The 25,705-nt window shown below is 40.7% G+C and overlaps 1 protein-coding gene across 1 annotated transcript in view; it reads left to right on the top strand.

Annotated features, from left to right (window-relative positions):
* The window catches only part of LOC122023017 (histidinol dehydrogenase, chloroplastic-like), a 73,719-nt gene extending 49,167 nt beyond the window's left edge, over positions 1-24,552 (top strand). The window contains exon 9 of the mRNA XM_042581117.1: positions 24,178-24,552. Coding sequence (XP_042437051.1) covers positions 24,178-24,552 — 375 coding nt within the window. The remainder of the gene's footprint in view (positions 1-24,177) is intronic.
* Positions 24,553-25,705: the final 1,153 nt, after the last annotated feature.

Here is a 25,705-nt window from a genome sequence, read left to right as displayed (position 1 = left end):
GAAGCTGGGCAGATTGGAAATCCTGGTGAGTGAAGCCAGGTGAAAACCCTAGTGAGTGAAGCTAGGTGAAAGTCCTGGTGAGTGAAGCCGGGCAAGGGAAAATCCAGATGGATCAAGGGTGATCGGACATCTGGTGTTGAGAAGGTCAAGTAGGTCAAGGGAGTGACCGGATACTTGACACGAAGAGAAAAGTCCAAGTGGGTCAAAGGGATTGACCGGACACTTGGTAGGGAGTCTTAGCAGGTCAAGGGAGTGACCAGATGCTAAGCATGAGATACCAATAGGTCAAGGTTGACCGGATATTGGTTTGGAAGGCTTGGGACTTGATTTGGGCAAAAACCAAGCTCTGGATCGATCAGTGGATCGATCCAGTGATACACTGGGTATCTGGATCGGTCTGGTGACCGATCAGTAACCAAACAGTAGCCTACTGAGTGTTATCTGATCGGTCTGCAGACCGATCAGGAAACAACGATCAGAAGGCAAAAAGCTCGGGAGAAAAGGAAGAGGATCGGTCCCTGGACCGATCAGAGAAAGCTCTGATCGGTCCCCAGGACCGATCAGGATGAAGCTGGACCGATCAGGAGCATGCCTGATCGGTCCAGGAGCTCTGTGGACCGATCAGGCTGAAGCCTGATCGGTCCAGGTCCTAGCCGTTGCGTAGCAACGGCTAGTTTCTGCTGTGTCTTCTTCGCAGGTTATAAAAGGAGTTCAAGGGTTTCTACAGTGCCTGCTTCTTCCTCTTTGTTCCTGGTTGCTGCTACTGTTTCTCTAGAGCTTTGCTAAGCTCTCATTGTGTTGAAGCTTCGGGTGAGCTTTCGTGCTGGTTTTCTAGCGATTCTAGGAGCCGTGAAGCTGCTGCTTCATCAACAAACTCCGACGAGAAGGCAAGCAAGTGTTGTTCACATTACTGTTAGTCTTGTTCTTCTTGTTCTATTTTATTGTACTCCTTATTGCTGTTGCAAAGGATTTGTGGTGAGGTTTCTCCACCCAGAAGGAGTTTTCATTAGCCGGTTCTCCGGGGTTTCATCCACCGAAGGATTGATAGGCTTCGTCCACCTTACGGACACGCCGAGGAGTAGGAGCTCTAATCTCCGAACCTCGTTACATCCTTGTGTTAAGATTTGGTTTTCTTCTCTTTCGTTTCTTTGGTGTATTTTCCGCTGCGCTAACCCTAGTTTGTAGAAAGAAACGGAAGATTTGGGGTCGGCTATTCACACCCCCCTCTCTAGCCGCGATCATCGGTCCTAACAAGTGGTATCAGAGCGAGGCCGCTCTTCGACGGATCAACACCCGGGGGAGCACGGGCTAGAGATGGATCTCTATGGAGAAGATGTCACGATTCAACCTTTCTACGAGTCTCACGACAACTTCACATATTGGAAGGTAAGGATGATGTATTTTCTTAGGACTAATATGTTAAATTGGTTTTGTGTACAAGAAGGGTTTTCCCCTCCGATGGATGAGGAAGGAAAACCTATCAAGAAGAAGGAGTGGACGAAAGAGCAAATCCGACAATCCGAAATCAATGACGAGGTAACAAAAATTATTGAATTTGCTTTACCTAATAATATTTTGTGCAAGATAGATAGGTACAACAACGCCAAGGAATTGTGGAACAATTTGGCAAAATTCCATGAAACGGAGCCTAGTGAGCCAAGTAGCTCACATCGTGGAGGTGAGGAATTAGAAGTTGAGGGCTACTCAACATCTAAAGAAGAAGAGGAGGTGAGTTCTTCTTCAAGATCGAAGCACGAAGAAGAAGCTTCTACCTCCGGGAGGGATGAAGAAGAGAGCATCCATCCATCCTCAACCCTAGGTAACTCAAACACGTTAAGTTCAAGTAAATTGCATATAATGTGTTTTGAGTGTAGGGAATTTGGACATTACAAGAGTAAATGTCCAAAGAAGATTAAGAAGACTCCACCGGCGCCAAAGATCAAGGAAGTCGGAGTCCCAAAATGCAAGGGCAAGGAGCACGTGGTGTGCTTCCAATGCAAGCAACGGGGACACTATAGGAGTCAATGTCCAAGGGGGAGGCAATCTCATAAGGACAAAAGACCAAGCACGTGTAAAGGGGGAGCGAAGGCAAACCCTAAGGTATCCTCTAAGGTTCATTCTTGCACTTCTAATAAGATACATGCTAGTAGTCTTATTGCAATTGTCAAGAATGATAAGCATGTTAACTTTAGGAACCAACATATGTGCTTAGGTGCTAAACATGTTAGCCTAGATAAGGGTAACACTAGGAAAGCCAACCCTAGGATCAACTCATCTAAGGCTAAGGAAAATCTAGGTAGAAATCCCAAAACTACTCGACATATGCCTAGGAGTACCTCAAGGAACAATGACAAATTAAAACTTGAGGTATTAGAAAAGGAGAATCAAGTCTTGAGGTCAAGACTTGATACTTTGGAAAAGGCTCTTAAGAACTTGGAGAAGTCATCTCTAGGGTTTAAGGGTCAAAAATCCAAGTCCAAGGACAAGAAAGGTTTGGGTCACAAACCTAAGTCCCAAGTGGTCAAGCCCACTTACCACAATGTTCCTTTCGATTATGGAACAAAACCTAGGGCTAGGAAGACCATTACCAAGGTTACAAGGGGAGTCACCCCTATAGTTGACCTTGATGAGACCCAAATGACCAAGGCTTCAAAGCCTAAGAGGGTCATTAGGAGGGTTGCTAGGGAAGTCATCCCTAGTGAATATTTAGTGAACCCAATGAGCTCAAATAGGTATTGGGTTCCTAGGAGCATCTTCTCTACCCCATAAATGGGTTAGAGAGTGTCAACTCCAATAAGAAGGGTAGTTAACCCAACTTTGAGGAAATTGGCACTCAAGGAGCATTTTCAAGGTTTTGTGAACCTTTGAAAATGAAATGGAATTATCATTTACTCCTTGGAAGAGTAAAATGTGCCATTATGGAAAAGAATGATTTTAATTGGCACAATTTGGGAAAATCTAGAGAACTCTCGAGGAAAAATGAAACATGCCAAGTTTTGAGGATAAATTTGATCTTTAAGTGGCATGAATTAATCTAGAGTTCAAGAAGTGTCAAAATTAGGATTTTGGCATTTTTAGGGCAATCAAGGGTTAAATTTTAGGTTAGCAAAGTGGTTAAGGATACTTAGATAGGTAATCTAGGTATATTTATTTATGCTAAAATCTTGCCATAATTGTTTGCCCTCACATGTCATGACATCATGTTTAGTTTTATTATCATTTGAAATGTCATGATAATGCTTAGGCTAGTTTATATGTCATGTTTATTTAAGTTTCAAACTTTATGCCATGACATCATGACTTTGGCACATATTTTCATTTATGATACCATTTTATGCCATGTCATCATCTCGTGCATTAATAATCAATTGAATTGATTTAAGGATGAAAAACACATTTTGATATTGAGATCAAATTTGTGTTTAGAAAATGCATGAGACCTTAGTCTAAGATACCTAAACCCATATCTCACATCAAAATTGCCATGGATGTGTTTTGATACACTTTAGATGTGTGTGAGATATTAGGATCATGAATTAGGATCAAGGTGCATAGTTCTTGTACCTAGATGAGCCTAATTCAAGAAATGGAGGATCATAGGGAAAGCTTGTGTACAAGTCATGTACATTTAGCCCTAAGATTATGGTCCTAAATTAAAAGGTTTAAAATCATTTTGAAATTGATTTGGAAAACCTTGATGAAGCCATCTTAGTGATTGCATTCATCATTGAACATTGTGATACAAAGTTGAGTTAAACTTGAACTATTTCAAAGTTTTTGAACTTTGTATCAAGATTGAAAAATGGAAGTTATTTTCATAGAAAACTATTTTTCCATGATAGTATATGCTATGAGGAATGTATCCTCAACATTTTACAATTTCTGAAATTTTCTGTGATTTTCTAGAGGTTTCTGAATTTCGGGAGAAGAAATCAGAAATCTGATATCAGACTTGTGGACCGATCAGGAGGTTGCCTGATCGGTCCAGGGGATGCTGGATCGGTCACTGTGACCGATCCAGGGAATCCCTGATCGGTCTGGTGACCGATCAGGGCGTGCCAAATGCTGATTTTTCGACTGTTTTGTCTGAAATTTCAGCTGGGAGTTGGTGTTTTGGATTTCTAAAGGTTTGAAACTCACCAAGACATTGTTGGTGCAATGGTCAAGGGGGAGTTAACCTTTAGGGGGAGTTTTACCTATTAGTCAAGGGGGAGTTGACTTTTAGGGGGAGTTTTTACTCCTAAAAGACTTGAGTGATATGGGATTATCACTAAGTTAATTATTAACTCTAGTGTCAAGGGGGAGATTAAGAGTTTCAATGAAAGGTATGGGACTTTCATTAGGAAGAAACTCTTGACCTTGATTCACTCTTTTTGATGTGTGTCAAAAAGGGGGAGAGTAGAAAGGAGAATGGAGAATGTCTAGAGAATGTTCAGGGAAGAATATTGGAAAACCTAAGTTAGGTTATCGGGTTAACCTAACTTGATTATGGGTTTGATTATGGGTTTTGTCAAACATCAAAAAGGGGGAGATTGTTGGTGCAACCTTAGGTCAAGGTTGACCTGGTTGACCAGACTCGAGTTGACTTGACTCGAGTTGTGTTTTGATGTTTGACGAGTTGTGTTTGACAATGGTTGTATCTTGATGTTTGACAAGGATACAAGCTTGGGAGATTGTGGGTGCAACCCGTGGTCAAGGTTGACCTGGTTGACCCGAGGTGAGTTGACCTGACTCGGAAAAGTCCAAGTGTGGAGACTTGGCACGGGAAAAGTCCAAGTATGGAGACTTGGCACGGAGAAGTCCAAGCAGGGAGCTTGGCACGAGGGAAAGTCCTAACTGGGTTGTTAGGCAGGTGGAAAGTCCTGGTGAGTGAAGCCAGGTGAAAGTCCTGGTGAGTGAAGCCAGGCAGTGAGAAAGTCCTAACTGGGATATTAGGCAGTGTGGAAACCCTAGTGAGTGAAGCTAGGTGAAAGTCCTGGTGAGTGAAGCCAGGCAGTGGGAAAGTCCTGGTGAGTGAAGTCGGGCAGATTGGAAATCCTGGTGAGTGAAGCCAGGTGAAAACCCTAGTAAGTGAAGCTAGGTGAAAGTCCTGGTGAGTGAAGCCGGGCAAGGGAAAATCCAAATGGATCAAGGGTGATCGGACATCTGGTGTTGAGAAGGTCAAGTAGGTCAAGGGAGTGACCGGATACTTGACACGAAGAGAAAAGTCCAAGTGGGTCAAAGGGATTGACCGGACACTTGGTAGGGAGTCTTAGCAGGTCAAGGGAGTGACCAGATGCTAAGCATGAGATACCAATAGGTCAAGGTTGACCGGATATTGGTTTGGAAGGCTTGGGACTTGATTTGGGCAAAAACCAAGCTCTGGATCGATCAGTGGATCGATCCAGTGATACACTGGGTATCTGGATCGGTCTGGTGACCGATCAGTAACCAAACAGTAGCCTACTGAGTGTTATCTGATCGGTCTGCAGACCGATCAGGAAACAACGATCAGAAGGCAAAAGCTCGGAGAAAGGAAGAGGATCGGTCCCTGGACCGATCAGAGAAAGCTCTGATCGGTCCCCAGGACCGATCAAGATGAAGCTGGACCGATCAGGAGCATGCCTGATCGGTCCAGGAGCTCTGTGGACCGATCAGGCTGAAGCTTGATCGGTCCAGGTCCTAGCCGTTGCGTAGCAACGGCTAGTTTCTGATGTGTCTTCTTCGCAGGTTATAAAAGGAGTTCAAGGGTTTCTACAGTGCCTGCTTCTTCCTCTTTGTTCCTGGTTGCTGCTACTGTTTCTCTAGAGCTTTGCTAAGCTCTCATTGTGTTGAAGCTTCGGGTGAGCTTTCGTGCTGGTTTTCTAGCGATTCTAGGAGCCGTGAAGCTACTGCTTCATCAACAAACACCGACGAGAAGGCAAGCAAGTGTTGTTCACATTACTGTTAGTCTTGTTCTTCTTGTTCTATTTTGTTGTACTCCTTATTGCTGTTGCAAAGGATTTGTGGTGAGGTTTCTCCACCCAGAAGGAGTTTTCATTAGCCGGTTCTCCAGGGTTTCATCCACCGACGGATTGATAGGCTTCGTCCACCTTACGGACACGCCGAGGAGTAGGAGCTCTAATCTCGGAACCTCATTACATCCTTGTGTTAAGATTTGGTTTTCTTCTCTTTCGTTTCTTTGGTGTATTTTCCGCTGCGCTAACCCTAGTTTGTAGAAAGAAACGGAAGATTTGGGGTCGGCTATTCACACCCCCCTCTCTAGCCGCGATCATCGGTCCTAACAGTATGTGCTTAGATCAAGTTTACATGTTATGTGGATAAGTTCTATGCTTCATATGGAACCAAATGATATAAGAACCCTACTGATATTTTTCGTCCAAATTGAAATAAATGGGTTAGGGTTAGAGTTTTGAACTCAAACATGCTTATTCATGAAGTATAATGCCTTGTATGTGCTTAGATCAAGTTTACATGTTATGTGGATAAGTTCTATGCTTCATATGGAACCAAATGATATAAGAACCCTACTGATATGTTTCGGCCAAATTGAGATAAATGGGTTAAGGTTAGAGTTTTTGAACTCAAACATGCTTATTCATGAAGTATAATGTCTTGTATGTGCTTAGATCAAGTTTACATGTTATGTGGATAAGTTCTATGCTTCATATGGAATGAAATGAGGTTGAAACCTACTGATATGGTTCGGCCAAGATGGATTAATTGGGTTAGGAAAGAGTTTAAACCTAACCAAACATGCTTATGCATTTTCATGATATATAATATATAAGTAGATTAAGCTTTCATGCTTTATGATGTGATGAAAATATGCTTTACTATATGTTGCATTTCTATGTCTTATGATAAGATGTGCCATGTTTATGATATGATATGATAGACTTATGACATGATAGGCTATGGTCATGATATGATATGCTAGACTCATGATATGATATGCCATGTTCATGATATGTTATGCTAAGTTCATGAGATGATATGCCAAGTTTGATGATAAGAAAATACCATGTTATACTTTATGTTATGATAAGAACATGTTATATAATGCATGTGTGAATGGCTTATGTAAGAAGAAAAGCCTAAAGAGTTGCTTCCCTTAAGTTGGGACCAAGAGCATTCTTCATGTTATGAAAAAGAGTTGCTTCCCTTAAGTTGGGACCAACAGCACTCTTCATGTTATGAAAAAGAGTTGCTTCCCTTAAGTTGGGATCAAGAGCACTCTTCATGCTATGGTAAAGAGATGCTTCCCTTAAGTTGGGGATCAAGAGCTCTCTTCATGATATGACAAGAATTATGACATGTATGATATGATGAGATATGATATGCATGATATTTTACTTTGTATGGCTTGTACCAAGGGTGGGCTCCATAAGCGCCCCGGGGTCAACGGACTATGAACGGACCTCGTTAAGGGATGGACTCCTCAGTACGCCCCTAGGTCGACGGACTATGAACGGACCTAGATCCCTAGTAGGTTCGGGACTAGCTACCCTGTCCTAGGGATTACGCGCATTTATGTTTACATGTGGTACAAGCTGGGGCCCTTCTCATGATGATGATATGATATTCAAGTATGTATACTATATGTTTTGAAAGAAGCATGATGCATATGTGCATTCCATGATACATGTTTTAAAAATATACATATTGCATCTACATGCACATATTTATGAAATTATGTTTATGCACCCTTATGAACAGGTATGAGTTATGATACATGTTTACATGATATGATAGGCTTCATGATATGTGCTTACAGAATGTGATATGAATCATGATATACACTCACATGCTATACTCTGATATGTTATGCTCCTTATGTGATATGATATATTATGTTATGTTTTCCCTCATGTTATGTTATGAGATGTTATGGTTTTTACATGATAAGATATGTTCTATGTTATGATTCTCCATGCTATGCTATGCTATGCTATGCTATGGTTTCTACATGTTATGTTATGTTATGTGTTTTTCGGATTTATGGGTAGGCAAGGATCTCACTAAGCCTTTGGCTTATAGCTACACATTTTCCTTGTATTGCAGATAAAGGCAAGGAATGGATTGTTTAAGGGGAGCAGAGCAGGAAAGGCAATGAGGATGTGTGTGGAAGTGCTGGGGGATAGATCTATTTAAGTTTTTGAATTATCTAAGTTATGCATGTGAACAATGTTGGACCTATGCTTATGATAATGTTCAGCTAGAATGATATCCTACTCATGTTATGTTGGTACGTTTGACTTCACATGCCATGTTAAGAGAACTAGATGCATATGGTATATGTTATGATATGAAAAAAAAACAATTAAATATATATGTCTTCCGCTGCCATGAATCCATATGCATTAGTATAATTGATGTCTATGTTTTAGTGACGTCCGTCCCTCTGGGGTGGCCTTAGTGCTACCTGGAAGGGCGGGCATTACACAGAGCCAACACGCAAGCTTGTTGCATCACTTACAAACCAGTAATGGAGACCGTGGAATTTATTAAAATCCCTCTCCCACTTAGTTATTTAAAATTGAGGATTTTAACCTATGCTAGCATACATCACATGCACATAAACATCACAATAAATAAAAGCAATAAATTTTGAAATTAATTTTCCAACTATTATAGCATTTTCCATTACTGTCTTCAGTATGCTCCCACCCTAGCTGCTGCCATCTTTAACCACCGCCATCAGGTCAAGTTGTCGCATCTATCTTGCTTCTTATTCCGCAGCGTCTCTGGTCCTCCAAAAGCACCACGCCTCGCAAAGATACGATCCGCGACAAATATAGAATTTTACATATATCGATCCTATATTCCATAAAGGAATGTACATGTATTCTAGATCGAACAAAAATAAAATTCTAAAAATAATACAGCTCCTGCTGTATTTGATACATACAATCATGCACACAAAATATTGTCCTTAACATGTCCAAGGGTCCAAGGACACACAATATCTAAATGCCATAATAGTTGGAGCCTGCAACCACAAAGTTAGCACATCCTACTATTATCCTTCCTAAATTATGTATGACATGTGCATAATTAATTTGAAAACCTAAACACATAGAGGCAAACCCTAGCTCTGATACCAATTGTTGATTAGTCCTAGGAAAATCATACCGATTCCACTGTACAAAAATTTTGTACAAGTGTCGAAGCTTTTCTTAAATAACCTCTTGTGTTCTTTAGAAGTTAAATTAGGAATCGCAAATGGAACTTAACATTATTGATTCCAAATTTAACTTATCCGTTTTTAATAGTTTAGACTTGGATAACAAGCGAAACTTAACACTACTGATCCAAATCCACCTACGTTATAAATTCAATTAAATATTAATTTCCAAAATTGGCTTCCAGGACTGCATGGCGAGGCACATGGCCTTCTTGGGTATGGGAGCATCCACCACCACCTAGACAAAGCCTTTTAAGAAAAGCTAATATTTAATTTCCTTATATAACTCTAGGTTTAACCAAAAAGAACAATCGAATCACAAATTCAAAAAAAAAAAACACAAACACAAATTTCTAATTCGAAAAACTAGATCTAATGTCTCTTGTGTTTGGAATTCATACAAAGAAAAATAACTAGCATGATGCAGAAAATAATTACTAATTATTTCTTTGCAAGCTAATGACCTCGATATCTTCTGCCATATTCCTCGCCTCGCCTTGGACGTCGTGTGGGCGACGATCCTCCAAGATGAACACCACCCAAAGCTTTCTTCTCCTTCTTCTAATATTCGGCCACCACCAACAAATAGCAAAAGAGAGCAAAGGGAAAGGGAGAAGGGAGAGGGTCAGCCACACCAAGAGAATCACCAAGCAAAAGAATAAGAGTTATATCTCATGAGGCCTCCTCACCCCTTCTTTTATATTACTTGCCGAAGGCAAATAAGGGAAGAATTTTTACAAAAATTAAAATCTTCCTCTAGTTTTTCCTTTTCTCTTTTATTTTTCCTTTTCTTTCCTCTTGATTGAATCAATCACCAATCATGGATTGAGGATTTAATTTGATTGGTCGGCCCCTTGCTTGGGCACCAAGCAAGGTGGCCGGTCATCTCATCAAGGATAAGAAAATATTTTTTTTACAAAATTTTACAAGAATAAATCCTCTTATAAAATTTTACAAGCTCTCTTTCCTAAAGTGGATGTTAAAAAGGAAAGTTTTAAAAATTAAAATCATGTTTTAAAATTTAAAACTTCTCTTCAAAAATTTCCTTTTTTAACATGAATAGAAAATTTTAATTTTTAAAACTTCTCTTCCTTTTTTTCTAAAACCATGAGGATGGTTAAAAAAGGAAAGTTTTAAAACTTTTAAAACTCTCTATTAAACCATGTGGCCTAATTCAAATAAAAAAAGTTTTTAAAATTAAAATCTCTCTTTTAAAACTTATAGTTTTCTTCAAAGAGAAGATTTTAAAAATTCAAAACGCCCCTCCTATTTGAACTTATTATGGTCGGCCCCTACTTGCTTGGTCACCAAGCAATAGGGTCAGCCCCATAGAGGAGATGGTAGCCGGTCATTGCTTGGTCACCAAGCAATGGGTCGGCCTCCTTTCTTAGACACCAAGAAGGCCTTTTAATGAGTGGTTTATAAGGCACTAATGAGGCTACGACAGGGACCTAGAGGAGAAATTGGTTTTGTCCTTCTGATGAGCTTGAGTATCCTGTGTTCGCCCCGAACACACAACTCAAGTTCATCAACAATAACTCATTCCACTACAGAGTTATTGTTGCACTACCACACCAATCCCAAATTACATTATGGGCTCCTTCTTACCATGAGTGTATTAGTCTCCCTGTGTTTAAGATAACGAATGTCCACTAATTAAGTAAGTTACTGACAACTCACTTAATTAATATCTAGCTCCAAGAGTAGTACCACTCAACTTTATTGTCATGTCGGACTAAGTCCACCTGCAGGGTTTAACATGGCAATCCTTATGAGCTCCTCTTGGGGGCATTCTCAGCCTAGATAACTAGGACACAGTTTCCTTTTATAATCAACAAAACACACTATAAGTAATATCATTTCCCAACTTATTAGGCCTATTGATTTATTAAGCTAAATCTCACCCTTTGATAAGTTAAAGAAATAGATACTAAATATATATGCTTGTTATTATATTAGGATTAAGAGCACACACTTCCATAATAACTAAGGTCTAGTTCTTTTATTAAGTCAGTATAAAAATAACTTACCTAAAATGGTCCTACTCAATACACTTAGAGTGTACTAGTGTAATTTATTAGTCAAGATAAACTAATACCTAATTACACTATGACTATACCAATGGTTTGTTCCTTTCCATCTTAGTTGTGAGCTACTATTTATAATTTATAAAGAGCTGTTAACTTGATCTTTTGTGTGTGACACCACACACCATGTTATCTACTTTATAAATTAATTGAACTAAATTTTACAAATAAATATAGACATTTGACCAATGTGATTCTTTTATTTCAAAAATAAATATTTACAAAAGCTAGGCTTTTAGTATACACTCTAACACTTTTGGTCTTGGAGGGACCCAATTTGATATTTTTGGGTCTTTAACCACCTAAACACATGTCAAGTCCTCTAGGCCCAATAATGAACATATCTAGGACTTTCTCCATTTCTTCAAGCCTTACCTTCAAAGCTTGATTTTCCAATTCTAGGATCCTAACCCTAGAGTCAACATGCCCACCTTAGACATCGCTAGACCTACCCACCTTCCTAGGCATGTGTCTCCCCTTCTTGGGATTAATGCTTAGGTTTTCAACCACCTTCTTCTCCTTAGTCAAGATAGGTTGTCTCCTTTTAGGTCTATCATTTGAAAATGGTTTCCAAGGGTTATCACTTACATTAACCCTATTCCTATCATTATATCTAAAACCACAAATATGCATGGGAAAATAATTCATATTATTTCTAACATGCATGGAGGAATTTAAATTTGAACTTGAATTCAAGTTAGGGTTTACCTCTCTTTCCCTTGAAGCTCTCTTCTTCTCCCACTTCCTTAAGTGTGTCAATTTCTTGAGCTCTCCTCTTCTTGGGCACTTTGTGTGGTAGTGACCCCCACTCACCACATGTGAAGCATCGAATATGCTTCTTCTCCTTCTTCTTCCTACAACTCACATTAGTTTCTAAATTAACTTTAGTGAGTTTAGAGTTTACCTCCTTTACCTTCTTGAGCGAAGGGCACCTACTCTTGTAGTGTCCCATCTTATCACACTCAAAGCATTTGATGTGGCTCTTCTCGCTCTTCTTGGTAGTTGAGGTTGAGGGTTGAGCTTCCAAGACCTCCTTATCCTTGGATTGCTCTTCTTCTTCTTCACTTGAAGATGTGGATGGTTCCACTTCATCCTCCCTTGAAGATGTGGATGATACCTCCTCATCTTCCTTCTCCTCCTCGGATGTTGAACCCGTGCCAACAATTGATTGGTTCTTTTCTTCTTGGACCAATCCTTCTCCTTGGGCTCCTTCTCTTCTTGGATTTGTGTAGGACTCTCATGAAGCGCAATTACCTTTTTCCAAAGGTCACTTGCGTTCTCGTATTCACCTACATTCAATATCGCATTAGGAGGTAATAAATTAATTAAAATTCTAGTTACCTCCTTGTCCGTCTCCGATTACTCTCTTTGCTCCTCGGTCTAATATCGACGTCGGAGACACTTTCCCTTCTTGTCCATTGGAGCTTTAAACGGTTCCTCCAATGCAATCCATGGGTTCCAATTCATTTGGAACCACATCTCCATGCGCTTCCTCCAATAGTCGAAGTCCTCGTGCTCGCATGGAGGTGGGATTCGGATGTCCCATCCAAGAGGTCCCTCCAACTCCATCTTCTTCCTCTATCCGCTCTCTTGGTGATTAGTCCAACAAGAGCTCACCTAGCTCTGATACCACTTGTTGGGACCTTGATGTCCGATAGAGGGGGGTGAATAGCATCTCACCCAAATTGTCACTTCCTACACTTGTTAGTACGCAGTGGAAAACAAAATACAAACTAACAAGAAGAAAACTAAACCCTATAAGCAATAAGGAAAGACAATAAATCAAAAACAAACCGTAACACAAGGCATTTACATGGTTCGGAGATTAGGGCTCCTACTCCACTGATGTCCGTAAGGTGGACGATCCCAATCCGTCTGTGGATGACTCCCCGGAAAACTCTGGCTAGCTCAAACCTCCTTCTCGGTGGAGAAACCTCACCACAACCTTGATCCAAACACTCTTAGATCACAAGAAGAGCTTAGAGGCTTTAGAAGACTACTAATAGGGGTTGACCACCTCTATTTCGTCAAACATGCCCAAGCACCCCGAGCTCTATTAAATAGAGCTTGAGAGGAAAACACTAAGTTGTTTTCCCACTACTAGTCGACTGCTACAGTGTACCAGTCAACTGCTATAGTAACCAGTTGATTTCTACAGTGTCACAGCATTGCCACTACAGTACTACTACAGTAAATCCTAAACACATGGAATTTTTCCCTGAGTACAATCATTCAGCATTCATCCTCGCCCGACCAACCTAGACCTAGCCTTCTAGCCTCCTCCATCAGCCTCGCATCCCTCGGATGTCTCCTCATCCTTCATGTCTTACCTTCTGGAGCTTCCTTCGGCCTTGTCCATATTGTCGGGTCTTCCTTTGCCAAGAGACTCCTCACCTCCGGGACTTCATCCATTGCCCAGTCACACTTGGACTTACGTTGCCAAGACTACATGCTTGAACTTACACCGCCAAGACTCATCCTTGGACTTTCCTCCTTTGCCAAGATCACACTTGGATTTTCCTTGTTGTACTTGTATCCTGCACACTCACAATGCATATCAAATACAACAATAAACCTAACTTAAACCTTTGCCCAAACATCAAAACCTAGGGTACTCAGATTTCTCCAACAATTAGCTCTTTCTCTGTGTCCACTAAATAGAGTCTTTATCATCTTGCCTTGAAGACAAGATTCGCATACCTCATATGATTCAAAATCAAATGAGTCCAAAAGTTCATCCTTATGGAGTTGAGATATGACACTCTCATTTATGCGACCTAAGCGGCAATGCCAGAGATATGTTTGGTTCAAATCATTAGATTTAAACCATTTAGTATTTATGTTATAGATTGAGTTATCAAAGTCTAGAACATAGAGTCAATTCACAAGATGTGCACTACAAAGAACATTTCATTGAAATAAATAGAACAATATTTGTCCTTTATTACAAATAAAAAATCTTTCTTGTCCAAACAAGAAACAGAGATAATGTTCTTAGTCAAGGTAGGCACATAACAGCACTCTTCAAGTTCTAAAGCAAGCCCAATAGGCAAAGATAAGGAATATGTTCCTACAGCTATAGCAGCAACTTTTGCGTCATTTCCTACTCGTAGGTCCACTTTACCTTTTGTCAATGTTCTGTTATTTCTCAGCCCCTGCACATTAGTAAAAATGTGAGATGCACACCCGATATCTAATGCCTATGAAGAAGAAATAGATATATTGACTTTTATAACATATATACCTGAAGCAGAAGTCTCACTTCTCTTCCTTTGTAGTTTCTCTAGGTACAATTTGTAGTTCCTCTTCCAGTGTCTAGTCTCACTACAGTGGAAGTAGGTTCCTTCTTTAATAACCCCACCTTTGGATTTCAATGCATGAGTCTTGCCCTTGCCTTTAGCTTGGGTCTTACCCTTACCTTTGGGCTTCCATTTGCCTTTGCCCTTTTGCACCATCAATATGGTACTTGGCTTTGCCTTCTTAAGGTTGAGTTCAGCAGTTCTCAATATGCCCAACATCTTAGGCAATGGTTTGTCAATTTTATTTATATTATAGTTCATGATAAATTGACTGTAGCTCTTAAGCAATGATTGCAGAATAAGGTGAGTGGCCAACTTTTGGCCTAGTGGAAATCCTAATCTTTATAGATTCTCTATATACCCAATCATTTTGAGTACATATGGTCATACTGGACTGCCTTCTTGCATCTTACATTGAAACAGAGCCTTAGAGATCTCAAATCTCTCATACCTTGCTTATCCTTGATATAGTTGTCGAAGATGTTAAACCATATCATAAGCACCCATGTTCTCATGTTTCTTATGAAGCTCAGAGTTCATGGTGGCAAGCATAAGCTATGATACATCTAATGTATCATCTTGATACTTCTTTTAAACATCCTTATCGGCTCTAGTGGCAGTAGTGGGGGTGGTTCAGGAATGGGCTGCTCTAGAACATATTGTTTTCTCTCTTGCTTGAGAACTATTCTCAAGTTTCAGTAACAGTCTAGGAAGTTAGCTCCATTGAGCTTGTTCTTATCAAGGACAGATCGCAATGAGAGTGTATTCGACATACTAGACAACATGGTGATCTACAACAATAAAATATAGAAATAAGTATCATATTTAGATCATTTAATTAGGCCTTTAATTAAATGATTCTTCCACTGAATTCTAAAGTTTGGTCGGAGCAAGTCACTACTAGCTCTAAACCCAAAAGCAAAGACATTCAAGTGGAACAAGATCTATATTATACCTCATCTTGAGTTAGCTTTGGCTAATCGCCCAAGACTTGTATAACTTAGGTAGGCAACGTGTATCAATTGGACAAGATCCATATTATACCTTATCTTGAGTTAGCTTTGGCTAATCGCCCAAGACTTTTATAACTTAGGTAGACAACATTTACCAAATACATCCTATGTAACTCTTGTATCATTAGGTGAACAAGACTATTTGTTCATTTGCCTATTTTATAAAATCCATATTATAACTTATCTTGAGTTAGCTTTGGCTAATCGCCCAAGACTAGTATAATTTGAATTACGTCGCATGGCATATGCCTCTAAGTTCTCAATCCAATTGAGGTAACTTAGTTAAGTCATACCCAAAGTCCAATAGTCGGACATCACAATTATCCTGTCGTATTCTACCAAGATAAAATGAGTCAATTTACTTTGGCAAAACCTGACTACAAATGATCAAGGTAGTAGTGAGTATCAAACTTTGGTAGGCATATGAAAGGGACCTAATTACGATAGCTACACATGTATCACATACATTCATAACATATCATGACATACATCAACATATATGCTAGTTCAATGTGACATGGCTATGGCCCCATCAACTACAATCTTCTCAAGCAAATGAGAAGATCGGAAGGTCGACCTAGGTTAATGCATCTTCTCCAAGTGCTTCGTTGGTTGCCGTGTGTTATTGTCCTTCTCCCTTTTTACCATTGTCCAGTAGACTGGTTCTTTCTCTAATTTTTACATTATAAAATATAAAGAAATCTCGAGTTACATTCTAGGGTACTCTAAATTTACAACAAGAATGAAAAAGGAGAGGCACAATATGTAGGTCGTATTATAAATTACAACACACACATCCAATCACATCGGGTTAAGGGTCATAACCATGCACCATGTCATATAACATTCACAATATCTTTATGGCATAAAATCTACTATAATTTCAACAAAGACTTATGAGTCGCAAGGCCATGGCGGTCCTGCTAAAACCTTTGGCCAAAATCTTGCTATTCACAACAGTGTTGGCCGAGAACTTTTTGTTCAAAACAATTTCTAGGCTGAGACCGTTGGCCAAAATCTAACTCAAACCATGCAAATTATAGTAAATATCTCATGTAATTTCCATATCACATATAAAAATCTAACTACAACTTAGTATATGCCTTCGCAAGTGGCTCTAATGCTACTGTAAGGATCTAGCGTGCTAAACACGTAAAAAGCGCAACAAAAAAATAAACTAAATCCTCTTCAGAAGATCCATGCGAAGGAAAACCATATACTAAGTATGATGAGAGGGGTTATACCTTTGTTGCGTGCCCTTCGTAATCCCGACAACAACTTTTCTTTGGATACAAATCTCACCGTGATCAAGTGGTTGCGCCTCTACGGTATCCACACGAACACGTTCCGTCCGTCTCACGAACTCACGATTTGGAGAAGAACAACCACTGTGGTGCTAGCCACACATGGAAGTTCGGCCATAGAAAGGACTCGGCCATGAGGATGAATAGGAGGAAGAAGATGTAGAAAGAACACAAGTCCTCCACTAAATGAATACAAAACCCCCTTTTGTATTAATTCACCCAATTAGTCTTAATTATCATTAATTACCTTAATTGGAATTAATTCTCCATTAATCCAATTAAATCTTGATCTTTCCACTTCCTTGGTGAATTCGAGTTCACCCAGTGAGTCCAACTAATTAATCCTCATCAATCTGAATTGACTCCATGTGTCTAATTCGAATTGGACACAACATAATAGTTAGATTTAATTGAGTCTAACTCAATGATCTTCCTTCTTCAATGCATAATTAATCTCCATTAATCATCTTTAATGGGTTGGATTTTAGCATATTAGATTAATCAATTAACCCAATAAGGACATTAACCCAATAAACCTAAACATATCATAATTAGTTCTTAGGGCAAATACTAACAGATTTGTTGGCAGAGAACTACATAATAGTAGATTCAATCACAAGGTTGTTGTGCTTGACCATCATGGTATCTAAGGGTTTGTCGATCATTAGGAACTTCTAGCAACAGAATCTGCATATTCTCTACGACTTGAAGGAGGCGGCACTTTCCTTTGTCTCAATGCAATATGATAAGCTATGATTTGATAATTATTGGAAATTATTGCATATTATATCTAATAATCATGAGGTTGTACCAATCATCTCCAAGATTAATCGGTTTGAAGAATTGAATATTTGGATTATCCAAAAAAAATACATATGTTGAGCTTATTATTGCTTCCCTTCTTTCTTCTGTTTTGATAGTAATTTATAATATTTTGATGAATTCCAATCCTATTAGAGTTTATCATGATAATGTGATATAAATAGTCTTTACCAACTGATCCTGTTTGAAAACTGAAGAGATGGCGTGCTGGCAGCAGTGGCTTAGTTTTTGACTGAGAGAAGAATTTTTGCTACAAGGAGAAGCTTCCCTTAGATCCTACACACAATAAGAAGAGCCAATAAAACGTCAGCGCCTAGAGACCAGGGGGACTCCCTGGCAAAGGCCCTCTAACGCCCAAGTCAGTATAAATTTTGGACAGGTGAATGAAGAACAGTAAAGATTGCTCACGCGATAGTAAGGTTAAGATGTTCCAAACGTACCTTGCTAACAGAGAGGGCCCCCTCTTTATTTACCACCTCTCATAACCTCTATAATCATGAGGTGGCAAAGAATGTCAGAGATTGTTGAGTAATGAAAAGTATACAATCTGTGTAATAATTATCCGAAAAATTTTCTCTTACCCACATGTATACCTCTTTTGTCATTTATAACTTAGGCCATTGATGAAGCAGTTGAAGGAATATACTATCATAAGTGGTTGACTGATGAGACACAAGATAATCCTTAAGGAAGGTTTCAGAAGAATATTCTCTAACGTGTGGTTATTATTCTGACAGATTGTTAGGATTCTCTACTCATGTTATCTGCTGGGTATATTTCGGCTGGCCTATAAGGCTGGATGTTTTTATGTCTGTCCTCACATTAAGCTAATGGATTATGTGCTCAATGGTGTTAGCAGTTCATTTGGAGAATAATATAATGCATTGGTCTTGCTGATAATCCTTTTGAGAAGTAATATGATAACCTATGAATGTTGAAACTCCATTTGAGAAGCAATATGAAGCTAAGTGTCTCGGGCCTGGTCGGCCTTTTATCTGGCCGGGCATGTAATTGCCCCCGGCCTAAGTTATAGGGCCTCCTAAACCTGCCTGATTTCATTGCTGAACTGATACACATGCACAATGTCATGTGGAAACCTATAGGGATGACTAGAAATAGGATCGACCGGGTGTGTGTAGAGAGGCTCATATAGAGTAAGGAGTTTTGACCTTTCCCTCAATCGGACCTATGGTCGATCCATTGTGTGGTGGGTTGGACATCCCTTAAACTCAATCAGCTATTGGATGACAGGCCATGCTAGATTCCCCATTCAAGAGTAAAGTATCCAACCCCCTATGTCCGACCAGCCTAAGGGATGGGCGATCCTATCCCGAACGATTTGTAATCCGACCAGGTTGATGTTGCAAACTTAAGCGCTTGACGAATAACAAAACCGATTGAGAAATGCTTCCTTCCTTTGACTTTGACCACCATGTTACCTTGACTTTGACCTCCACGCTATCTTTTGGGTCTGCTTGTTATATCCGATATCACTAGCCTCCCCTTCAAGTCTAATTGAAAGAAGTGTAGCCGACTGATCAGACTCAAGTCCAATTTTAGTTCATTTGCTCCTTTGACTTGGGTCATCCAGAGATTCGTATTTTCATTTGTGCCTTAGCCACTTAGTGATATTTTTCAAAAACTTCCTGCCAATGATCGTCTATTCAGAGAGTACCAAGGACGCGTGGTGAGGTGCTTTGGCAGCATAATGATTCAGTTGTCACCTCCATCAGAAATGTCCTTTTATGGATGAATGCCACATAGTTCCACTCCTTGTTCTTTGAAACACCCTCTATTGCATGGTTCTTCATACGAATCTATGACACCTCTCTCCTTGGAAATAAACAATCCTCTATGCATCTGCTATTTTAATCGAATGGCTATAATGGCTGCAATCAAGTTGCGATCTACAAAGCCCTAAACGACACCCACTCCTAAAACTTTAAGCTTCATCTTCCCTATTCTCCTTCTTTGGCAATTTTCCCTTACAAACTTCTTCTCTTTCACGCCCTAAGTGACCTAGTAAGTTGCTCATTCTCTGTTTTCTTTGCATTTTCCCATGGATTAAGAATCTTTCGCTCCCTAGTTTATTCTCACTTGCTCAGACTTCGATAATTTTGATAGAGCTTCTATCCTCATTTGATATGAAATCTCAAAGAGTTGCCGTATTGTTATTCCTGCCCCAGACACTCATCCTCATCGTCCTCCTTCTAACCGCATTACCTTCTTTAAGGACCAGTTAGCAGTCGGTCTACATTTTCCTATCCCTCCATTCATGTCGGAGGTGAGTCGGAATTTCAATGTCCCTTCTTTAAGGACCACTATGTGCAACATGTTCATGCTATTTCTCCTGTATGGCATTCCTCCGACTCCTCACAATCTTCATTTGTTCTCTTACCCTAAGAAATCAGAGACAAGGATCTTCATCTTCCAATCTCTCCTGAAGGTGGTCTTCTTCGAGGGCATGCCTTCCTCAAACAAGGACTAGAAATTTTGTTTTTTCTTTATTGAGAGGCCTGAGCCTGCCACCTGGCCGACCGAATGGTAATCTTCCCTTCCTCCTCTTCCTAACCTCATGAATTATAATTATGACCTAGCCTTTATTTCATATTCTACTAAGCTGAGTGACCAATGATTTAAAATCCACAAGTGGCTACGCAAAGGCCTATTTTACTTGTTTGGCTTGAGCCCCAATCGAACAAAGTTGTCTTTCTCTTTTGGTAAGTCTTGGTAACTTGGTCATTATGTTATCACTAACTAAGATATTTCTTATTTTACGTAGTGGATGTCATTTTTGAATCTCTGGTTGCGGACGAGATTAATTTGGAAGAGGAAGAGCTTCTTACTCAGGAGTGGGCACTACTAGATGAGTGAGCTTCCCAACCGCCCATCCCTTCCAGCGGGGCTTCTGGCAGTCGAGCGTTGAATCCAGCATAGCCACTACTTCTGGGGAGTTATATCCTAATCCTCTCTTGGTGTCAAAGAGATCTCCTTCAGAGGTGGAGGCCATCCCAAAAAGGAGACACAAAAGGTGTAAGCTTGTCCATGCCCAAGTCCCTGAAAGACGAGCATCCCCTATTGAAACACCTTCTTAGCCTTTATCTCCCACCCAAGAAGAGACCATTCAGGAAGAGATGCAAGCACAATCCTCTGAATAGACTTTGTTTGCCCCCTTCCATCAGTTCAACATCAAAAATCGCTCAGGCGTAAGAGGTCACTTCCTCGTCGGGCGGCTCTCCATCTCCTACCCTTTTTGTGTCACCTCGTGCGAGGATTCTCTCGACCTCCACCCTTAATCCGCCAAGGAGGCCTTATCAGTTCTCGACTACCCATGATGTACCGTAGGCCCAGGCCTTGACTTCTCCATCGATTGCCTCCCCTATGATTGGCCAAATATTTCTGAGGGGTCACCTAACAGAGGCATGGGAGGTAACAAGGAACCAACTGAGCGATCTTACTCCTATTGTAAAATATGGCACCCAAATAATAATAAAATAATAATATTATTTGAGGAATAACCTTAACAGAATTTTTAATAATTTTTAGAAATTTTTTGCGATTTAATCGGAGCTCGTATGACGTATTGAGAGGAGATGCATTTATAGGCTTAGGAAAAGTCCGTTTGGAATACCCAAAGGTGGGAGTTGATTGAGTAATGTAACCTTAGGTTTAATCATCTAATTTAAGTTTATTTCTTTTTATTTTCTCTCCTCTCACCGCTGCAAACACCTCCGCCCGAATCGCTTCCTCTTCCCCCTTCGCTGTCGTGCCCTATTTCTCCCCTCGCCGAACCCATCCTCTCCTCTTCTCATCGCTGCCCCATCTTCTCCTCTTCCCCAACCCGACGCGACACCTAGACTCCTCCCCTTCCTCTAGACTCTGCCCCAACTCTTCTCTCTTGACGATGTCGCACGATTGCTGGCCACCTCTGCCCTAGACGCAACCGGCACTATCGCATTCGACCACCGGACCAGGCTACTTCAGCCATGCTATGCCCTAGCCCCCAACCACCGCTGACCATTTCTGGTCTTTCCGATCAAAGATGCCACCTCTGCACGAGGCGACCATCAGCCAACGGAGGAGGGTCCGAGCCCTAGGTTGGTCTCCCTCCTCCCGTGCGCTGGTGTTGAGGTATTACCGTCGATCTCCTCCCGTGCCCTAGATTCCACCTCGAGCCAGTGTTCTGCAGGTATGGACAGGGATACGTGGTGCCCTAGATGCCATAGTTTTTCTTCATCATTTTCATTAGGGATAAATATAATCATTTATCTTCTTTCTATGTGTTATTATCTTTCATCTGTACAGATTTGAGGTGGTTTGGTTGGAGGATAGCAATACTAGTTTGCTTTGTCCACCAATTTCCAGTGGCAAGCATTCATGGTAGTAAACTATCAGGGAAGCAATTAGTATTGAGGTATGTATGTTTAGGTATTAATTTTATATGGGTTTGGTTAAGTAAAATATGTTGAGTAACATTTATGAAGAGGATAGAACGATTAGGGTTAATGGAGCTAACCCGAGTTGATTGATGGATTAGATTTAGTTGGGGATTTGATTTAGCCAATTAATTTATATGTAATTAGCTAAATCTGTATATCATGTATTACAAGACTTTAATTCAAGACGGCATCTCGACATGGGATCTATTTCGGATACGATCTTCATTTTTTAGGCGGGTACCTTGACTTATCTCTTTTGATAATGTCATTTTGATATGCGTAGTAGGTTATAGCCACTAGTAATAATTATGTTATCTTTGTTTTGGGTATGTCACTACTTAATACCTATAACATGCCTTTGTTTGTTATTATCTGTATGCATTTAGACTTATATTCTTTTGTTCTTGCCATTTGTACCTATGATCATATAAGTAGTGACATACATTGTCTTACTATGTTCAGGACTAGTTACTAGACATATCTGATATGTGTACCTAGTTTCATGATACTTAGATCCTTGTTGGATTACTTTACCTTTTGGTATATATTATGGAGGTGTCAGGACTTATATGCTTAGTGACATGCATCATTTTACATGATTGCATGTTGAATGATTGTCGACTCGATTATTGTTGAGTACATCACTTCAGTTACATGGATCTGCACACATAACCACTCATGGGTTAGTGGTATTTCAGGTAGGGTGTGTTGCAGCAGGTTGCTCTATCAAGGGATCCGCTGGCCCGCTCATGGGTAGCGATGATGCAGCGTGGTAGCAGGACAGGGATCCCTCCTCTGGACTCTCTCAGGGAGATGAGAGCATTGAGCTCCCCCCACTCTGTTTGGGGTAGGAGGATAGGTGTACTCCGACAGCATCCTGTCCACTCGGTCACTCAGGAGTAGTGATGGTAGAGTGTATAGTTGTCATAGCCCTACCCACTTGGTCTCACCATCGCGTGTGAGATAGTTGTCTAGCATCAGGGTTGACCAGGATATTTTACGTCATATGCATGGGTTGCATTTATTGCTTGTGATTACTGCATATTGGATGTTGCATTTATGTGGTTGCATATGATTGACATGCATACATAAAACATGATGGGTTTGGTTTGACGACTTTTATGTCAGGATAGGAGTCCTTGGTAAGTAAAGTTTCTCTTACCTTTCAGTTTTGCATTTTCAGTTATTTTCCAGGAGACTGTACTGCATATTTATTATTATTGGTTATATTGTACTATGCATGTCAACTTGGTATCCGCTGAGTTCTTGGACTCACCCCGTGGTTTTATTTTTCTATTTCAGGTTGAAGTTGTCAAAAGGTTCCAGTCACTAGTCCCCACTAGGTGTCAAGGTGGTTTTATATTATCAGACTTGTGCTTCCTTATTAGTGAACTACATACTTGTGATGTATGTGTTTTGTACTTTGGATTTTATATCATGCTTCGGGTATGATGCCCATGTTTCCGTTGTGAAGGTTTTCTGTTGTGTTGTGTGTTCCTTGTTGTAATGGAGTAGGTTTTTACCATTATAACTGCATGGTTATGCCAGCCGGAGGCTGAATTATAGAAACTGCGTGGAATGCTTATCTTATTTCATTATATATGTTCCGACCGTGTTGGCCGAGGTTTGTGAACCCTGAGCGCTATGTAGATGAGTTTCATATTGTCACCCATGCAAGGGAGATGCTGTCAAAATTTCCTCTGACAGTGACTCCCCCAGGGCGTGACAATTTATTTGGTATCAAAGCAGGTTTACGATGCATGTTTTTCATGTTTTGGATTTTCGAGTTAATCTGATACCAATTTATTTAGTATCAGATCCCAGGTTTTGTGAGTCAATCTGAGTATTTTTCGGATTTATATGGATTTTCGTCGATTTTTTTGTTTCAAAATTCTGAGGTATTATTTGACCTCATCAAGGAAAAGTCATAATTGGAGATTTGGAAGTGACGGGACATCTCCAGAAGGTAAATAGGTATGATGATTCATTTTATAATTTAGGTACTTGTATTAATACCTGCGTAATAAATTTAATAGATATGAGGCAGAGTACACGTGTTCCCGTGCCAAGACATGGTGTTGGACGGCCACGCAAGAGGGCGTTGGTATCTCTGGCGACGGAGTCGTCAGAGAGGTCTATTGGGATTGAGCTTGTCGCTCAGGGACAGATTCCTCATGGTACCACGGGTGCATCGGGCTCACAGATGCCGACGGTTCCTTCTTCAGAGGTACCTACCTCGGCCATACCAGTCGCACCCACCCTTGCAGCGTCCACAGTACCACCAACAATACCACCTGTGGTATATCCGGCACCTCCTCCAACCGTGCCTATTGTGTACCCAGCACCATCGACACTTGTGCCTATTACTGCATATTCAGCACCTGCACCAGCAGTACCGGTTGTTCCTTATCCACCCTTATAGTACAAGCTCTAGTGATTCCGCTAGTTCCCGTGGTGAGCTCTACTCACCCTACAGATATTATTGCGGTATGAGCTCGGATTCCAGCATTGGCAGAGTCGGTGAAAAGCCGATTCACGTTATTCCGTGGAGAGACCGATCCGAGCATGGCTTAGTCTTGGATAGAGATGTTGGAACTCCAGGGTGTTTTGAAGTAATCAAACAAGTTAAGCTAGGTCCTGTTTTGTCTAACCCTTGTGTCTAAGTGTGAAGGAGCTTAGGAACATAAGAAGTCGAGCGGAAGACGCGGCTAGCGAGAAGAATGGCACGGGGAGAGAGTTGACGAGCTCGGTGCGTCCGAGGGATGAGGTGACCGCGGAAGAGTACACCGGTGGATGAGAAGAACGTATGCGACGTTCGAGGGACGAGAAATTGAGAAGAAAGGCTGCTCGAGGAGAAGGCCGGAACTTAGGTTCGGGTGAGCCCTATTCCGGATGGCCAAGATCACCCAAGCTAGCGGAGCCGGAGTTTAAGACCCGGACTGAGACGAGCTGAACCGAAGCAGAGCTACCGGACGGAAAAAGTCAACCAGAGTTGACTTTTGGGGTCCGGGGCGCCCGGAACGTACCAGGGCACCCGAAACGAAGATTTTGACCAGATCGAGTTTTGACTCGATCTGAACGTTGGGGGATAAAATTTTATCCTCCCAGGGCGCCCGGACCCTTGAGGGCACCCCGAACAGTGCTATAAATATAGCACTGATCTGCACAGTCTTAGCAATCAACTTGTAATCCATTTTCTTGTGCTTTACTATTCTTTTGTGTTGTCAACGCTGTAAGAGGCTACTCCGCCCAGAAAAGATCATCAGATAGTGCTCCGTATTCGTCTTGGATTAGCAATCCTCTGATTGCAAACCAAGTAAATCCTCTGTGTCTGAGTTTGTTTTTAATTAGTCTCTTTTATTTAAAGTTACAAGTTTTATTATTAAATTGAAAATCTGAGAAAGGTGTAATTTATTTTTGTAGGGCAATTCACCCCTCCCCTCATGCCGGCCTCCAAAGGGACCAACAAGTGGTATCAGAACAAGGCGCTTCAGGAGAACTAACCGCCGATCGAAGCAACAAGATGGTCAGACCAAGCATTGCTCCACCAAAATTCAAGGGGGACTTTGCACATT

Source organism: Zingiber officinale, chromosome 9B, assembly GCF_018446385.1.
Source record: "Zingiber officinale cultivar Zhangliang chromosome 9B, Zo_v1.1, whole genome shotgun sequence".
Lineage (NCBI taxonomy): Eukaryota > Viridiplantae > Streptophyta > Magnoliopsida > Zingiberales > Zingiberaceae > Zingiber > Zingiber officinale.
Note: the sequence above shows the minus strand (reverse complement) of the source record. Positions and strands in the feature narration are given on the sequence as shown.